We start from the raw sequence: 19,880 nt of genomic DNA on the forward strand, positions 1-19,880 counted from the left end.
ATATGGCCAGCCCAGAGGAGTTTCCTCCAATTTATAATGGAGCATGGAGAGTGTGGAGAGGATTAGTGAAGGAGCAGTGGTCAGGTGTCCCAGATCAGGAAAATAAGAGAATCTCAACCTATTTGCAGAGAATCAGCCCTTCATGTGGCAGAAGCTCTGACAAAGCAAGTGAATTCTAGTGGAGGCACTGTCTCACAGTTCTTTTTCTTAGGAAAAAAAAAGTTAATTTATAACAAGCTGTAAGTTTAAGAGTTAATGTTTCAGAGCAGGAGTAGGAAAATGATTTTTTAAGATTTAGGTGGTAAATATTTTAGGCTTATAAATAAATCAAAGCATCTCAGTGAGAAACAACAACATCTACAATATGTAACTAAGTAGTGTGGCTATTTTCCAGGAAACTTTCATTTGTGGAAATATACTGCCCTTTTGCTGACCACTGTTATAGAACTCGGGCTGCGTGGGACTATGGAGAAAACCCTCTGGAACACTGTGCCTAGCTATTGTATGTGGGCACAATGGAGCTTGCTAGGTCTCTCTTCTTCTAATAAAATATCTCTTTGGGGGCTGGGGATGTGGCTCAAGCGGTAGTACGCTTGCCTGGCATGCGTGCGGCCCGGGTTCGATCCTCAGCACCACATACAAACAAAGATGTTGTGTCCCCCGAGAACTAAAAATAAATAAATAAATAAATATTAAAACTTTCTCTCTCTCTCTGTCTCTTAAAAAAAAAAAGAATATAATTTCTCATCTGTCAGGCTGTGAGTCACTGATAGCAATACTAATTTAGTAATCTGACCTCCCAACTTTAAGATAAAAGTATACAGACTTGGTGGCTTTTAAAAAAATTATATCTCTTTAATCCCAAAAGAGATTATTAACTGCTTTAGAAAACAAAACAAAAAAAGAATTGGCACATTGAAAGATAACGACAGTGACTAACCTCCCCTCTTGTTTATTTTTTGCAATAGATTTGGAATTGAAATCCTGTTCCATGATCTCATCCATTCCAGGTAAGAAAGTGAATTCTTGTTTCAGGATAGTGACGCAAGTGTGAGTGTAGGGAGTGCTTTGGATGAAAGTGCTCTGAGATCAAGTCTTCTCTCTACCATTCAGTAGTTTATGTGTCCAACAGAGAGGCATTTGACCTCTCTGAGCTGCGCTTCCCTTGGTATTAACATGTGACTGAAAATTGCCTATGGTGAATCACTGTTGTGATATTTAATTGAATAACCAAAAGGCCAGGGAGAGCACAGTTTCTGGAAATGATGGAGAAACCTTCAGGCAGTCCATATAGCAGGTTTCCTGCTCTACATATGTATAAATAAGGAGCTTTGGTTTTATGCAAATAATTTCCCCCAATGCCTCTGGTTCCCATCTTGCTTCTGTGGCTGGTAAAAGAAAAGGGAGGAATGAGAAAAGGTGTGTCACCTTACAATCCCATCTTTCTTCCAGTCCCTGGCCTGCTTGTCTTCTGGAAGCAGAACAGAGAAAACTGATGTTGTGGAAAGAAAGGCTGAGAGACATACAGTCAGCTTACTAAATTTGCATTATCAGCTCCCTGAACAGAAGACCTATGGGGAAGAGCCAATGCTCCTGAATCCCACACCAACCAACATTTTGTTTTTTCAACTTAGAAGAACAAAGTCCACAAAAAATCTTCAGGTTAGCGATTTCTGTAGAAATTTTACGAAAACACACCCTGCAGGAGCTGATTTTATGCATCAGAATTCGGAGAATGCCACAGTCTGGAAAAGTCTGCGGCTTCTAGTTTGTTCCTGAGAATCGTGCTGTGTAGACTCTGCTTTCCAGGTAAGGATTCATCTAACAAGGAAAAGCTGCTGCTCTCCAGTTTCTTACTTCAGGGTTGTGCGATTTTTACTTCCTAAGTTAGGTTTATTTCTAGGTCTTTTACACTTATGTGACTACTGTAATTGGGATAACTTTCCTGATTTCTTTCTCAGAGAGTTCAGTACTGGTGCATAGAAAAGCTACTGAGTTTTGAATTTTGATTTTGTATCCTGCTACTTTACTGAATTTGCTTATCAGTTCTAAGTTATTTATTTATTTTCATGGAATCTTTAGGATTTTCTATATATAGAATCATATAATTTAATAAACTGGGATACTTTGGTGTCCTTCTTCTTTATATCCCTTTCTTTCTTTCTCTTGCCTAGTTGCTTTGGCTAGAATTTCTAGTACTATATTGAATAAGAGTAGTGAGAGTAGACAGCTTTGTCTCAGTTCTGATCTTAGAAGAAATGCTGTTTTCTTCCACTCAGTATGATATAGGCTATGGGTTTGTCTTATATAGCATTCACTATACCTAATCCTTCTATACTTAATTTATGCAGGGCTTTTATCATAAAGAGGTGTTGAATTTTACTAAAGACCATTTCTACATGTATTGAGATGATTATGCAATTTTTATCCTTGTTTCTATTTATCTGCAGTGTTATGTTTATTGATTTGCATTTGTCTAACATCTTTGCATTCCTGGCATGAAAGCAACTTGATCATGGTATATGATCTTTTTATTGTGTTGTTGAATTCACTTGCAATATTTTATTGAGAGTTTTTGCATCTCTGTTCCTCAGGGACATTGCCTACTGTTTTTTGTTGTATCTTGAACAGATTTTGGTAATTTAATGCTGGGTTTGAATGAGTTTTGAAAGATTCCTTCAATTTCTCTTTAATAGCTTGAGGAGGATTGGTGTTAATTCTTTAAAAGTCTGGTGAAATTAGCAGTGAATCCATTCAGTCCTCAATTTTTAATTGTTTGGACACTTTTTTTTTTTTTTTTTTTTTTTTACTATTTCAATCTCATTACTTGTTGACCTATTTAGGTTTTTCATATCCTTTTGGTTAAATTTTGGTAGGTCCTATATGTCCAGAAATTTGTTCATTTCTTCCAAATTTTACAATTTATTGGCATATGGTTTGTCAAAATATTCCCTAATTATCCTTTGAATTTCAGTGGTTTCTATTTCTCTCTTCATCCACTGTTTTATTTATCTGACTCTACTCTCTCTTCAAGCTAGTTTAGCTAAGAGTTTGTCAATTTTATCTTTCAAAGAACCAACTCTCTGTTTCATTGACTCTTTGTGTTATTCTTTTAATCTCTATTTTTTAAAATTTATGCTCTATTATTATGTCTTTCCTTCTGCAGATTTTGGCTCAGGTTCTACTGATTTCTTGTTTTTCTAAGATCTTGAGATGCATAATTAGATTATTTGCTTGAGATGTCTTTCTCTCTCCCTCTCTTCTGCCCGCCTGACCCCCCACCTCTCTCTCCCCCTCTCCCCCCCCCTCTCTTTGTCTCTCTCTCTCTCTCTGGTGTAGCCATCATTGCTACAGTACTACTTTTGCTGTGTCCTGCAGTTTGATTCAAGGAATTTTTGTTTCCCTTCTGATTTCCTCAATGATGCATTGTTCATTCAGTAGTGTCTTGATCCATACCCATGTGTCTATATAAATTCTGAGATTTATCTTGCTGTGGATTCATAGTTTCATTCCACTGTGATCAGATAAGATAAAAGAAAATACTTCATAGTTTTCAATTTGATAAAACTTGCTTTGTGGCCTAATATATGGTCTATTGGGGCAAAAACCCCATGTACTGATGAAAAGAATGTGTATCTGCAGCTGTTAGATGGGATGTTCTGTAGATGTCTATTGAGTTGATCTAATCTACCGTATAATTTAACTCATATATTTCTTGGTTGACTTTTTGTTCTGATTCTATTGGTAATAGTAAGGTATTGAAGTTTTACACTATTATTGTATTGGGGTCTATCTCCCTTCATATCTAGTAGTATTTGCTTTGTAAAATTACAACACACATGCACATATAGATGTATATGTATATATGTGTGTGCATATACAGTGGTTTGTGCATATATATTTATGATCACTGTATTGTCTTGATAAATTGTTCTCTCAGTGAATATATGGTACCTTCTTTGTCTCTTCTGATTTTTGCCTGAAAGTCTATTTTGTCAGAAATAATAACCTCTCCTGCTTGCTTTGAATTCCATTTGCTTGGAATATACTATTTTCAGTCTTCTCACTTGCACTCTTGTGTTATGGTTTGGATAACCCCCAAAAGCTCCTGTGTTAATGCAGGAAAGTTTGGAGGTGAGAAGATTGGATTGTGGGAGCTGGAACCTAATCAGTTTATCCTAGTTTGAATGGGCTAAGTGGTAACTTTAAGCAGTTGGGGCATGACTGGAGGAAGTGGGTCATGCTCACACATTAGGGGTGTGCCCTAGAGGGGTTCATCTGTGTCCCTTCCCCTCTCTCTCTCTGTGGTTTCCAGCCGCCCTGTCCTGATCAGCTCGCCTCGCCCATGTCCTTCCACCATAATGTGCTCCTTCACCTTGAGCTCAAAGCAGTGGAGTCAACCTACTATGAACTAAATCTTTCAAATCATGAGCCAAAATAAACTTTCTGTCCTCTAGGTTTTTCTTTTCAGGCATTTGGTCCCAATGACATGAAACTGATTATCACAGTCTGTTTGTCATTGCAGTTGGGGTTAGTTTCTTGTAGGCAGCACATTGTTCGGACCATATTTTTAAAATTCATTTAGCCAGTCTGTGTAAGTAGAGATTAAGACCATTTACATCCAGGGTTATTATTGAAGGTGAACTTATTACTGTTATTTGGTTTTTTTTTTTTCCTTCTTTTTCCTTTTTGTATATTCTATGTTCATTTCTTATCTTAAAAGTTTGGTGTACATTGACAAATTGGATTCTTTCCTATTTATTATTTGTGTGTCAACATTTCTAGTGGGATTTATTTTTTTTTCATGTGCTCTTCTGATTGTGTTAATCTTTCTTTCTCTCCTTACAAGGTTTCTTCAAGTATCTTTTGTAATGCTAGTCAGGGGTTCTTGAATTTCCTTAGCTTATGCTTATCTTGGAAGGTCATTATTTCTCCTCCAATTATGGATATAGCAATTTTGGCTGAGGTTATTTTCTTTCAGGACTCAAAATACATCATTCCATTCCCTTCTGGTCTTTAGATTTTCTGCTGCGTAATTTGCTGTTAGTTTAATTGTTTTGATTTTAAATGTGAGTTGTTGCTTCTACCTTACAAATTTTAATTTTTTTTTCTGTATCCTGTACTTTTGGCAATTTCACTATAACATGCTGTGGAGAGGTTCTTTTCTGGTCATGTCTATTTGGGGTTCAAATGCCATTTTTACTTGGATATTTATGTCTTTCCCAAGATTTGAAAAAAATGTTCTGATATGATTTAGTTGGATAGGTTTTCCGTACTCTCAGACTGTAGCTTTTCTCTATCAAATATGCCAATTATGCAGACATTTGATCTTCTAATAGTTTCCCAGAGATCTTGTATGGTCTAGTCATTCGTTTATTGATTGTTTTTGTTCTTTCTATTGATATTGACTCTGTTACTTGAAAGAGATTCCAATTATAGTTAAGGGCCTGAAGCTCTTATGCTCTATTTAGATATTGGTGAAATTCCTTGTGTTTCATGTGGGAAGGTGAGGGCAGGTCCACAGCTACTGCTCTTTATCATGACTCACCTAAAGTGGTCAGTGATGTACAATCTACAAGGTGTGAAAGTGACCCGTGAGGAAGACCCTTATAGGCATGGTGGCTACAACAGTCGTGTTATTTCTGCCTGAGGTTTTTGAGGGTTTTGTGGGTGTGACTGCCCTCAAAAACAGTTATGGGGGAGGTCAGACTCCCCTAGCTGTGCCCACTGAAGACAAGATTTGGCCCCTTGGACTTTCTGTGTTTCAGTTGAAGTGTGTGCCAGTGTTCAAGCAGGGGTAGGTCATGACTAGAGCAAAGTGTACTGGGCGTGTCGCTCAGTGGCAGAGCACCCATCCGATATTTGTGAATCTCGAGCTTAGTTTCTGGCACTATAAAAAAAAAAGTGTTGAAAAATAAGATTAATAACAACAGTAAAGAACGGGGGAATGAAATAAAACGAAAAGGTAAAAAATTTAAAATTGAAAAATTGAACAACAAATAAAAGAAACTAGAAACATGAAAAGGAGAAATGAATAAAAAGAGAAAAAAAAATTACAAAGAGGAAAAAAGAAAAAAGTCTAAATAATAATTTCCTCCCCACCAAAGTACTTGATTGAGGTGGGGGAGGAGGAGAATGAATAATAACAACCTATGCTGATAAAAGCCTCTCTCTGTGTCTTCCTAAGCTGTGTGGCCCATGGACAGAGCAAAGGCTAGAGGTTACTCAACAGTTTTTTTCTGTTGTGGTGCTTTCCAGGTCACTGGTGGCACTGATTTTTGACTGAACATTAATTGGAATTTCTCGCAGCTTATATAGAGAAGGAAGCCAAGGATTCCAAAGATTGAGGATTGCAAGTTGAGGCCAACCTGGACAATTTGGCAAAATCCTATCTCAAAATATTTGCTTACCCCATCAAAGTAACAATGACCTTCTTCATAGAACTAGGGAAAAAATCAGTCCTAAAATTCATTTGAAAGAATTAAAGACCCAGAACAGCCAAAAGCAATTCTAAGTTAAGAAATTAAAGCTGAAGGCTTCACAATACCTGACTTCAAATTATACTACATAGCTATAGTAACAAAAACTGCATGATACTGACATAAAAACAGACACATAGATGAGTGCTACAGAATATAAGGCACAAAGACAAACCCACATCCTACAATCATCTGATCCTTGATAAAGATGCCAAAAACACATATTGGAGAAAAGCAACTTAATCCCAAAAGATTCACCTGAATATTTTTTTAAATGTTAGTTAAAGTAAATGTACCTTTATGGGTGAAATTTACAATAGCATAAAAAAGTGAAAAGGAAAAAAATTTCAGGAAGAGAGCCCTTAGCTTTTGGCCAATCTCATCCTTCTTTGTGGGTTGATGAGGATTTTGGTTAAGTAACACCAATAAAAGGCCCTGAACAAGGTCTTAGGTTCAATAGGAGTCCAGAACTTGATATTCTTGTCTCATCGGCCTTCTAAGAATTGGAACCTCAGAACCTTCATGGTGCTTTTTCAAACTCCTGTGCTTCACAGCAAAGCTAGGAATCTGAAGTGACTGTACCATAATGCAGTCACATCAATGTATATAGCAGCTCAATTCACAATAGCTACACTGTGGAAGCAACCTAGATGCCCTTAATAGATGAATGGATAAAAAAAAATGTGGTACTTAGACACAATGGAATATTACTCATCATTGAAAGGGAATAAAATTATGGTATTTCCAGGTAAATGGATGGAGTTAGAGAACATCATACTAAATGAAGTAAACCAATCCCAAAAGACCAAAGGCCGAATTTTTTCTCTGATATGTGGATGCTGATCCAGATTGGGGGTTGGGAGCTACAAGGGAAGGGAAGAATAGAGAGACTTTGGATTGGGTGGAGGGGAGTAAGGGAAGGGGAGGAGCATGGGAGTGGGAAATATGGTGGAATGAGAAGGACATCATTACCCTATGTATATATATGATTGCACACGAATGATGTGACTGTACACTGTATACAACCAGAGAAATGAAAAGTTGTGCTCCGTATGTGTACAATGATTTGAAATCATTCTGCTGTCATGTATAACTAATTAGAACAAATATAAATAAATAAATAAAGTGACTATCACTTATCTCAAGGCAGTCATTTTAAAAATGGGAAGATTCATCTTACTGTGACTTACTAAGTTTCAGGTAAAGTTGTGTGGATCTAGAACCTGTTGGTTTAGCATTGCCATGGTCTGAAAGTCTGTGTATCCCCCACATTCATATGTTGAAAGCTGTCCTCCAAGTTTATAGTATTAGGAACTGGGGACCTTTAGGTAAGGCCCTCATGAACATGAATTGTGTCTCTTATAAGGGTTTAGTGTCCTTTTAAGAGAAACCCCTGAGAGCTAATTTGTCCCTTTAGCCATGGCATGACACAGCTAGAAGGTGCCAGAAAGCAGGTACTCACCAGACACTGAATCCACTTGGGTCTTTGTCTTGGGCTTCCAGGGATCCTGAAGTGTAATAAATGAGTTCCTGTTGTTTATAAACCATCCTGTTTGTGGTACTCTGTTGTGGCAGTCCAGACAGATGGCAATAAGCATTTTCCCATTCGTGACTTTTCTTGTTGTAGTTGCTGTCTCTTGAGGCTAAGATTCCTGCCAAGATGCTCCACTTGCAGGGTCCACAGATGCTGCAGCTGTTGGAGAAGTCCTTGCTGAAGCACCTCCCTGAGTCCTTAAAGGTGAGAGTGGGACATTCTCTGGGAAACAGAGAGCTGCATCTTATGATGACAGAGGTGGGAAAGAACACAGCTTTTACTGAGCACCTACGCAGTGTCAGGAATGCACTTGTGTTGTACCTCAGGAAGTTCATATCACCCCTTTGAAGGGATCCACATTACACTCACATCCAAGAAGAGGAAACAGGTTTCACTAAGGTGAAGTCAATATTAAAAAAAATATATTGCTACGCATACTACATGGACACAGCCACATCAATGTTTACAGCAGCACAATTCTCAATAGCTAAATGGTGAAACCAAAACCTAGATGCCCTTCAGTTGATGAATAATTAATGAAAATGTGCATATATATACAATGGAATACTATTCAGCATTAAAAGAGAATAAAATCAGGGCATTTGCAGGTAAATGGCTGGAGTTGGAGAATATAATGCTAAGTGAAGTTAGCCAATCCCCAAAAAACCAAATGCCAAATGTTTTCTCTGATTTAAGAATACTGATTCATAGTGGGGGAGAGGAGCATTGGAGGATTAGATGAACTAAAGATAAGGCAAAGGGGTGGAAGAGGAAGGAAGGGTGTATGGGGGTAGAAAAGATAGTAGAATGAGATGGACAGATTACCCTAAGTACAAGTATGAAGACACAAATGGTGTGACTCTACTTTGTATACAACCAGAGATATGAAAATTTGTGCTCTATATGTGTACTATGAATTGTAATGCATTCTGCTGTCATACATAACAAATTAGAATTTAAAAAAGAATAGGCCTATTGATCAAAACTGTTACCCATATAATATAACCATATTGAATAATTTCAATCATTTGAAGTCCCTGTGGTCATAAAATGTAATGAGGTAAACAGAAAATTCAAAACTATATTCTACAGTAACAGAGGCTATGTCAATAAAAAATACACCTTCAGATCATATTTTGGAAAGGTTTTTAATTTTATTAATTTTAAAAAGCTATCAATTTTCTCTCATTCTTAGCTAATCAGAAGGTTTATCTGGTTTAAATATATCTGCTAGTAGACCTTTGAATGAAAGGTCTTTACCCTTGCATTATGATGATATTATTTCAATTGTTTTCTGACAGAGAAGTTTGCTATTATTCTAATTAACATTTATTGGTTGGAAATCTGGTTTTAAAAATTTTGTTTATTCTCTTCATATTTAATATTTTGCAATTTTGTCAAAATCTTTCCATTTATATATATATTAAACACAATATATACATATATATACGTATATATCTTTGCTAACTAAAAATACTGGGGTTCAGTAGTGCACACCTGTAATTCCAGCAGCTGGGGAGGCTGAGGCAGGAAGATGGAAGTTCAAAGCCAGTGAACTTTGCAAGTTAGTGAGGCCTTAAGCATCTTAGTGAGACCCTATCTCTAAATAAAATATTAAAAAGGGCTGGGAATGTGGCTCAGTGGTTAGCACCCCTGAATTCAATCCCCAGTAACAAAACACAAACAACAAACAAAACAAAACAAAAAACCAACACCAAAAAAATTTCACTATTGGGCTGGAGATATAGCTCAGTTGGAAGAGTGCTGGCACAAGGCCCTGGGTTCACTCACTGCCCCCCCCCCCCAAATGTCATTGTTTACTTTCAAAGAATCTTTCACAATGACACTGGAAATTTCCTGATTTTTCTTTAAAAGGTTGACTTAAGTACATAATAATTTTTAGATATTTGTGTCAGATGAGAAGCTAACTACCATGTATTTTCTTGGAATAGGTCACATCTTATTTCATTAAAATGAAAAAATAAAAATAAATAAATAAAAGAGGGAGACCTAGAAATGATTATACAATGCAACAAATTTGTTGCAAAAGGGTTTGATTATGCACCTTTTACTTATTTTACATTTTCTAACATTTGGTCAATTATGAAAGTAGTAACTTATTTAAAAAAATCTCTTTCTTCCAATTAAAATTAGAGCTAAATTTATTCAGAACAGGCCAGCGCCAGAGCCAACTGGGACCCAAGGGACAGAAGCAGTGGTAACAACAGCAAGCTCTTACTTGGCATTACCATATACCATCCACTAGACTTTATTTATGAATTCATATGAACTTAAAAAACACTCCCAGGAAAAGGATATTGCTGTTCTCCCCATGTTGAACAGGATGGGTTTAAGGCAGCAAGAACTTGAATAACTTGCCCAGCTGTGGCTAGAAATAGAATTCACACAGTCCATTTCAATTCCCCTTAGCCCATTTCAACTCTCATTTGAGCAAAACAGGAGTCCAAATCCCAAATTCTGGCCAAGAATTCAGAGAAAATGGATCACTAATTTGTTGCTAATGGAAATTTGAAATGGTACAGCCATACCAGAAAAAGGGTTTGCAAATTTCTTTAAAAACTAAACATGTAACTATTATGCAGCCAGCAATTACACTCCTGAGACTTTGCCCCAGAGAAATGCAAGTTAATATTCACACAAACATAAATACATGAATGTCTATAAGAGCTTGATTTAAAATAGCAAAAACTGGAAACAACCCAGATGTTCTCCAGTGGGTGAAGGATTAAACAAACTATGATACATCCATACTCTGCACAAATACAGAGCAATAAATAGAAATCCACTGTTGATACTTGCATAATTCTCTAGATGAATTAAGCCAATCCCAAAAGCTTATGGGAAAAGTCAGTTCCAAAAGTTTGCACTGATTCCACTTATATAAAATTCTTGAAGTGAAAAAATTGCAGAAATGGAGCATAGGTTAATGGTCACCAGTGGGTGAGGAGTAGGTGAGGAGTAGAGAAGTAACAGAATTGATTATAAAAGGGCTACAGGAAGGATCCTTGTGGAAATTGGATCAAAATTTCCTTGATCCAAGGAAATTAGTGAGTCCTTGTCTCACTAATATATTTTGTGAGCATGTATTTTGACACATAGTATTTTGTAGATAGATATTTTGACATACCATACATACATAGAGTAAAACTTACCATTTTTGTGGTTGTACATGGTGTGGAGTTACAATGACCATGTATATATTGGTCGTATTTTACTATATGGATATCTTTTAAAGATATTTTTATTCAAGCAAACAAGTAGAACCAAAGAGCCATTTGACAGAGACATATGTTAGGTACCTTCCAATCTTAAAAAAATTCATGACTTCATAGAAGAAGCAAGCCTCCTTCTGGTCAAACACATGCTCTTCACTATCTCTGTGTAACGTGCTGATACTCCTATTTTGTTGAAATGTGTAGGTGTATGGAACTGTCTTCCACATAAACCAGGGGAACCCATTCAAGCTTAAGGCCCTGGTGGACAAATGGCCTGATTTTAATACTCTGGTTATTCGTCCTGAGGAACAGGTAAGTTGCCCAGTGAGAATGAATATGGCTCTGTGTTCATGTCTGCCATATGTGTACCAGGAGCCTGGCAATAGGGTAGACCCCAGGGAAACAGAAAGGAACTATAGTGATGCCAACTCAAGAAGCTCACACGCTGGAGAACAGAAGCTCCTAAACAAATTCACCCTGGTGTGAAATGGGCAGACAGAGGTAATAAACAAAACACAGTAGTAGCACAGGGAGAAAGTCTGTGATTCACTTTCATCCTTCTTCATTATTTTATTTTGTTTACAAGCCAGTCCCCCAAAGAGAATAAAATCATGGCGTTTGCAAGTAAATGGATGGAGTTGGAAAATATAATGCTAAGTAAAGTTAGCCAATCCCAAAGAACCAAATGCCATATGTTTTCTCTGATTTAAGGATGCTGATTCATAATGGGGTGGGGAGGGTAGAAGTGAATGGGAAAACTAGATGAACTCTAGATAGGGCAAAGGGGAGGGAGACGAAGAGAGTGGGCATGGGGTAGAAAAGACGTGGAATGAGATAGACATCATTATCCTAAGTACATGTATGAAGACACAAATGGTGTGACTCTACTTTGTGTACAACCAGAGATATGAAAGTTGTGCTCTGAATGTGTAATATGAATTGCAATACAGTCTGCTGTCATATCTAACAAATTAAAATTTTAAAAAATAAATTAAAAAAAAAGATGTAGTAAATTTAATCAGTTGGAGAAGCTGCTGCTACTGACGATTTGAGAAGTAAAGCTTTTTATTAAAATACATTGTATGATTAAAAAAGAGAGAGAGAGAGCATTTCCTAGGCTAGATTTCTATATTGTAATAAATCAGATCCTAATTTCATTTTCAATTGTTAGCCTAAGGTGAAAAATATTTCCTGTGTTTGAAAACCACCAGTCCTGGAATCATACCAACTCATTCATACTAAATCACAAACTCTCACTGAAAGGCTCTTCCTACTGAGATGCAGGACTGCCTTGTAACCGAGTGTCCACAGTGAAGTCAGTGAAACAAAGCAGAAGAAAAAGTACTACCTGAGGTAGATGTTACAGGGAGAGAGTCAGAGTTGCTTCCTAGTGAAATTTTTACTAAAACACAGTGTTGAACACAAATTTTTAAAAACTTTTAAGGGAAGGCAGGAAAATTGCTTGTGTGATCCATGGTGTTATAGCTGAATAGCAAGTGTATTTTTGTTTAATATTTCTTGATATTGGAAGATTAAAAGGACTTATAAATGAGGCTACACTGGTTGAAGTAATTTTTTTCTTTTTTCTGTTCCTTCATATTCAAATAATCCTATCCTGGTTTCAATAAATTTGCTAGATGTGTTTGAATATCTATGTTTATGAATGCAGTTGTTCATTTGCTTGATGGACTTGGAGTTTGTTTAACAATGTCTTTTCTTTTTTTAAAGAAGGCATATTGAGTTCAATATCTTTTTATTTGGTTTTATCATTTATAGATGTCTAATCTACCCTGTTATCTATATGAATTATAATAAGGACATGTGCATAGTCCAAAGCAAAACTTATTCTTTTAACTAGAGATTTTTCTTTCTTCTCGGCTGTTATTTTAGCTCTTCTACATGAGTTTTATGGAGGTATACGAAAATGGTTTTGATTTGATTACTTTGAACTTTCAAAGCAACAGTAGAGTTAGGATATTTTTCATTTTTAACTGTATAAGGGAGTCCTTGACTTGATCCTAAAAAATTTATAAGTAAAGGCAAAAAAATGCTAATTTTTGTATTTTAAAATATCATAATATAAGGGAGTACTGACAATCATCAACTACAAACATTTTGGCTGATTCTTCTTTTCTTAACCCCAACAGGAAATGACAAATGACCTTGATCACTACACTAATACTTACCAGATCTATTCCAAGGATCCCAAGAACTGTCAGGAATTCCTTAGCTCACCGGAAGTCATCAACTGGAAGCAACACTTGCAGATTCAAAGTAAGAACTGGAATTGTGCTGGCTGCTGGAATCTCCTGCCTGAATACACTTGTGGGGTCACTTTTTATTTTGAATAAGCACCTTGCACACCACAGTATCTTTCCTCCAGGATCCAGACACTCATTCTTCTGTCCATTCCTGAAGCCACTCCCTCCTTAGTGAAACGGGTTGATGCAGCATATAATGTTTAAAAAGGAAATTTTGAGTAATACGTTTTCCTAGGAGCTAAGGACTCATGATTTACTCTCCGGAGTGTCCAGGACCTATTAAAGAACATGGGGATGGGAGCAAAACTTCTTTTGTTCCGTTTCTGTTTTTTCACACTGTCAAATTCACAAAGGAGTATCTTGGTAAGTAAGAATATGCTCTCTGGAGTCAGATTATCAAGACTGCAGCCTTGCTGGTGCTGTTATTAGCTGAATGATGTAAGGTAAGTAACAACCTCTCTGTGAGTCAGTTTCCTTATGCATAAAATATTAACATAAAATATTTATTGAGTATAAAATAAAACTGAAAAATAGAGTCCTTGAGGGTTAAATGAGACCTTGACTGGGAAATGCTTAGCAGTTAGATTTTTCAGACCTTCTCAAAGTAGCAATTTAAGGCCACCATCATTTATTAGCTCACAATTGTGGGAGTTAGCACTTTGGGCTAGGTTCAACTAGGTTGTTCACTAGTCTCACTTAGAGTCACCGTGTGGCCATAGTCAGCTGGAGGGTCATCCATGAGCTGGTAGGACCAGGTTATTCATGGTCCCAAGCCTGCCTGTGACACTAGCTTTGTTTGCACTGTTTTTTTACTACAGTGATAGAAATAGTCTGGGTAACACGTAAAGTTAAAAGGGTACTGTATTAGTCAGGGTTCTCTAGGGGAACCGAATCAACAGGAAGTATAAAAAGCAGACTTATTAAGTTGGCTTCATGCCCAGAAGCTGGATAGTCCATAATGGGAAGAACCAGTGGCTGCACAGTCCAAGAGGCTGAAGCTCCAGAAAAGAGGGATCTTAGTGAGACCAAAGGTTTCTGGAGAATCTACTTTGCAAGAGTGAAAAAGCGAGAGTCGGACATCCTCAGAGAATCCCAGCAGTAATCAAGAACCCGTTGAAGAAGAATGGAGCTTGCATCTGCTTCTGCTTCCTTGTTCTTCCAACTTTTATTCCATCCAAGACATCATCCTATTGGTGGGTGCTGCCCACGCTTAGAGAGGGTCTCCATTTCAGTTGGGTCTCCCACATGCCAATCATTCCTGGACACACCCTTATCAACACACCCATAATCCTCTTCATCCTTGGCATCTCTTAATCAATTTGACAATTCAAATTAACCATTACAGGTAGTGAGGGGCCAAAAGACAACATTGTAAAGCTTCTTACTAAATCACATTTGCTCTCATTCCATTGGCTAAGCCGTATTAACTGGCTATGTTCAAAGTCATTTCAGAGAGACAATCAGATTAGTTAGGTAGGAATAATCTGGGACCATTATAGCAACAATCTATTGCACGGTGCCTAGAAATTGACCAGTAAATTTTAGTTAATATCTCTACACCTCATCTCCTTTGGTCACCTTTATTGTCCCGTGATGTATTCAAGACCTGTGATATTATGCTAATTTTAAATTTTAAAATATATGGGAGTGATGTAACTGTTTTCATCTAACGCCTATATCATGACTGAACAGGTGATTTGTTAATTCTGTCCACATACCTTCCGACTCCTTTGGGCCGTTTTTCCCAAACATTAATGGAGGATGAAATCTCATATGATGCCTTGCTTTCCCCCATCTAGGCTTACAGGCCAGCCTGGATAAGGTGATAAAAAACCTTGTAGCCATTCATTCGGGCCAAGTCAAGCACACACAATGCTTTCTCTACATGGTACATGACACAGCAAAGAAACTGGCTCCTTCGCTGCTGGATGGAAAGAACGCATCTCCCGATGGTGACAAATCCAAGTCCCTGTAAGTCTGATAGGAGCCAAGCTGCACCATTCAGTTGTCACCACTGAAGTTGTCTCCTGTGTTAGGGTTCCAGGACTGGCAAAAATATTAACACAAACTGGAAGGGGCTTCAAACAACAGAATTTCATTCTCTCATGGCTATGAAATCTAGAAGTCCCAAATCAAGGTGTGAGCAGGGCCATTCCCCCTCTCAGGTCCACAGAAGAGAGTCCTTCCTTTCCTCCACCAACTTCTGATGCCTCTGTCTAGATGTTGCATCGCTGTGGTCACGAAACAATCACTGTCACTTGGCATTCTCCTCTGTGTGTCTTCTCCTCTTTTGTCTAAGGACACTTGCCATTGGATTGATAATCCACAGGATAATCAGGACAATTTCATATTGAGATTCTCAACTTAAGGATCCTTATATCTTCAAAGATGATTTTTGTAAACAAGATCACATGCACAAGTGCCAGGTGAAGGTACCTTTTTGAGGGACTACCATTTAACCTGCTATCCTTTCCAACTTCTCTCCCAGCTTTTGTTCTGACCCCCTTGGGATCTGTTTTCTGCAAAGTAGCCTAAGTCATCTTTTTAAAATTTAAATAAAACCACGTGCCTCTCCTGCTTAAAAGATTCCCAATACTTTCCATCTCATCTTGAAATACTTCTGAACTCTTTCTCAGCCCTGTAAGAGCCGGTATCCATTTCCTTTCAGAGATCTCCTCTTGTTTATTTCCTCCAACAACCCTGGCCTACCTCTTGTCAAAAAATAAAATTGCAACAAAAAAATTTAGTTTAAAGATATTAATTGACCTTTATTTGTGGTTCTGGAATCGAGCAACCTCTTGTTCTACAAAACAGAGTAAGTGTTCCAATGGGGTAGACTGAAGAGGTTGGTTTTCTAGACAGAGAAGATTTCAAGAAAGCAGAAACAAAGAACAAAAAGCAGATTGGCTCATTTCAAAATTGTTTTCCTTGTAAGGTAGGCATAGGGAGACAAAACAATAGAAAAATATCTGACTGGTTAACATCAGGTGACTTTTTGTAAATATTAAAGCCATTGAAATCCAGCTGTATGAAAAATTGGTGGTTACTACTCTCTCTCTCCCCTGAGATCAGATAACAATTTGTTCTAGGTTTGGTGACCTGGAACTTTAGTACTAGTGATCATATTTTTGGTTTTTAATCTGATCTGTGGAGCCCAGTGCAAAACTTAGTTCATAATAATGGTCTCCTGTAATTTTTATTGAACTCTTCCTACTTGATCATCACAAGCTCAGGCCCTTTGAATTAGCTCTTCTCTCTGAAATGTCTCTCTCTCACCCACCCAATATTTACACCCAGGATTTCTTTCGTTATCCAAGACTATTCACCGCTCTCCCCACCCCCGTTAGTCAAGTCACTTCCCAGTTACTCTGCACACGTGACCCAGTTTTGTTTTCTTCGTTGTGCTTATGATTATTTAATATTAGCTAGTTTACTTATTTGCTGTTTAAATCCTACCCCAACAATATTGCAAATCTTATAGGAGCAGGAATCTCACCCTCTGTTGTTCACTGATAGATTCTCATCAGCTCATATAGTACCTGGCATATAGTGGGTGCTTAGTATGTTTAATGAATTCACTTCATGAAACAAATGGGTTCCAATAAGAATAATTTGAACAAATCATCTATTCTTTCCCACTGAATTTTTAGTGTAATCGAGAATAGAATTAAAAGTTTTGAGTGGAGATTTGATCTCGAGATGCTCAGCCCTATGGCCTTCTGAGCTTTTGTGTCAGGAAAAGTTTTACTCACTTAGTAAAGGACATTACAACCGATAAAGCACCTCCATGTCTAAAGTCTCAAAGGATCCTCGTGACCCTTTGAGATAGACAGGAAGGAGGCATAACTTTCATTTTCTCCATGGAAAGCAGGTGCTGATGATGGAGTGGTTGCTCACGATGTGGACGGTGAAGGACATAACTGGTGTGGACGGTGAAGGACATAACTGGAGCTTGAGAATAGATCTTCTAGTCCCTCATCCAGGGCTCTTTCCAGCATGTTCCCCTGGCCCCTTTACACACTGTAGAAATCTTCAGACTTATATGTTCTATAACATGGTGTCCTTCTCGGGACTACACTTTCTCATTTGTTCAACACAATAGCCAAGGTCCTCAGACACCAACATTCTAAGGTTCCACAATTCTAAACAGAGACTTTCCTGCTTGCTAGCAAATTTTCTATGCCACTTTTCTATGTCAAATGGGGATAATCACACCTGAGCTAACTACCTTGCAGGGTTATAGACAAAACCAAATGAAACACTGTAAATAATTTTTATCTGCCTGGTGCTGGATCTAATCACCAATAAACACTGGCTCATTGAAGCCTAATGGTGATTTTCTAAGGAGGCGTGTTTATCATCTCTAGTCACCAGATGAGAAAAAGGAGAAAGTGAGAGATTAACTGATCAAGCCAAGCCACACAAGCAGTTTTGACAGGAACCAGCAGCCTGGCTATGACTTTAGATAGGCTTCTGTTTGCCTCTCAGGACAATTTGAGGGGAAACGAAATGTTTCACAATGTGTGTGACAATAAGGATTGGTCTTTTCCCTTGTTCTCAATAGCGACCAACAGATGTTTAAACACTCAACCCTGGATATTACCCATGCTGCCTTGGTGAATAAATTCTGGTATTTTGGTGGCAATGAAAGAAGTCAGAGATTCATTGAGCGCTGCATCCGGACCTTCCCCAGCTTCTGTCTGCTGGGGCCTGAGGGGACCCCTGTGAGCTGGACCATGATGGACCAGACTGGAGAGCTGCGAATAGGAGCTACTGTGCCTGAGTACCGAGGTCAAAGTCTCCTTTATCACATCGCCAGATGCCAGATCCAGACTCTGGGAAAACTTGGCTTCCCCATGTATGCTCATGTGGACAAGGCCAACCACATCACACAACGAGTGACCCTCAGGCTGGGTAATATCCCCATGCCCTGTGACTGGAACCAGTGGAACTATGTGCCTCTGTGAAAGTGGCCCTGGACATAAGATAGTAATGAGTGGCTTTGCATGTGGCTGGAGAAGAGGATGGGTAAATGGGTAATGGAGTGGACTGTGAGTTCGAAGAAATGGAGATGAGTGATGAACAGCAGAACCGGGGTCCCTGCCCTCAAATGCCTCATGAACTTTGCTTTGCTTCCTCAGCATGAAATTGAACCAGTACCCTACTCCCAGGCTGACTCAGCTCCCACATTCTCAGGGTCCCTGCAGGCGTTTCTATGTTGCTCTCCTAACTCATGGACCCTTGTGCATTTGCCAGGAAGTGGGTTCTATGATTTCCCCCTCTGGCTTCCTATAGCTTTTCTTTTATTGGCTGGAGAATAGCCTGTTTCCTGAACAGGTCTTTTGAAAAATCATTCTTTTCCAGACTTCCTAGGCCTTGAAATATATTACAGACATGCACAATATACACAAATACATTACGCATGAAATATATTACACACAGGCACAATATACACAAAGCAATAATGAGAATAATTAAGAAGACACTCAGAATATTTTTGCAACGAGTATTAATATCTTTTGCAATGAGTTATCTTTTGCAATTCATACCCCAGGAAGGGTAATCTGACATTGCTTCTAGAGGCTGAGCTTCCTTAATCCCCCACCCTCCGTGATTCTGTCATAATAAAGAGATTCTAAAAACAGAAAGATGATTTGATTCTTTGGTTGTGGAAGCTTAATCTGCATGATTCATGAGGGGATATGGATGTAGGGAGAGGAGAAAGTGAGAAGACTCAGACCAGGGAGATGGATATTTATTATCAGGCACAGGCCTGTGGGAGGCTTTGTACAGGATTGAGACCGGGTTCCACCTGGTAGCAGCAAACTGCTTTGAGATACCTGAACCCTGTGCAGTGCAAGCAAGAGCCATGTAGGAATCTGGTTGATAAAGGAGGTCACCAGAAAAGTCATCTCTGAGTCTCCCTAGAAGACTGTCCAACAGTGCTAGAGAAATAACACCCACTGAAAGGAGAAAAGAGAGAGACCCTCACCAAGTTGGGACTTGAGTTCCTCACAGCTCAATTCCTCCACACTTGAACACCAGCGAAAACAGCCCCCCCAGAACTGTCCTGAAGTCATTAAGAGAAGAAGGGCTTTATGATATGAATGTAAAGAGAGGAGAGCCTCCTGATGTGGAGCAACAGAATCCACAACACTAGAGAGGGAGAGAGATCCCATCACTCCCAGCCTACAGAAACCATATCTTTAATCTCAGTAGGGAATGTTGGCTTGCATTATCCGTCAGATAACAGTCAAATAAAGTTATCTGAAAACACTGCAAATATAGGCATTGAAAGCCTCCTGTAACAGGGAGTAGGCCATTAGTTCCTCCAATCCAAAACTTAAAGCCTGAGGCTATTGGTCCTGTG

The 19,880-nt window shown here is 38.3% G+C and overlaps 1 protein-coding gene across 1 annotated transcript; it reads left to right on the forward strand.

The window, feature by feature from the left end:
- The first annotated feature begins 1,168 nt into the window (after window positions 1-1,168).
- On the forward strand, window positions 1,169-19,158 carry LOC124093291 (glycine N-acyltransferase-like protein Keg1). The gene is made up of 6 exons (XM_046445688.2): window positions 1,169-1,809; window positions 8,107-8,217; window positions 11,454-11,561; window positions 13,397-13,523; window positions 15,310-15,481; window positions 18,075-19,158. Exons 2-6 carry the CDS (start codon window positions 8,140-8,142, stop codon window positions 18,475-18,477), a joined length of 888 nt encoding a protein of 295 aa, XP_046301644.1. The 5' UTR covers window positions 1,169-1,809; window positions 8,107-8,139; the 3' UTR covers window positions 18,478-19,158.
- Window positions 19,159-19,880: the final 722 nt, after the last annotated feature.

Source organism: Marmota monax, unplaced genomic scaffold, assembly GCF_021218885.2.
Source record: "Marmota monax isolate L192 unplaced genomic scaffold, Marmota_monax_Labrador192_F-V1.1 WCK01_AAM20220418_F8-fsc00038, whole genome shotgun sequence".
NCBI classification, from domain to species: domain Eukaryota; kingdom Metazoa; phylum Chordata; class Mammalia; order Rodentia; family Sciuridae; genus Marmota; species Marmota monax.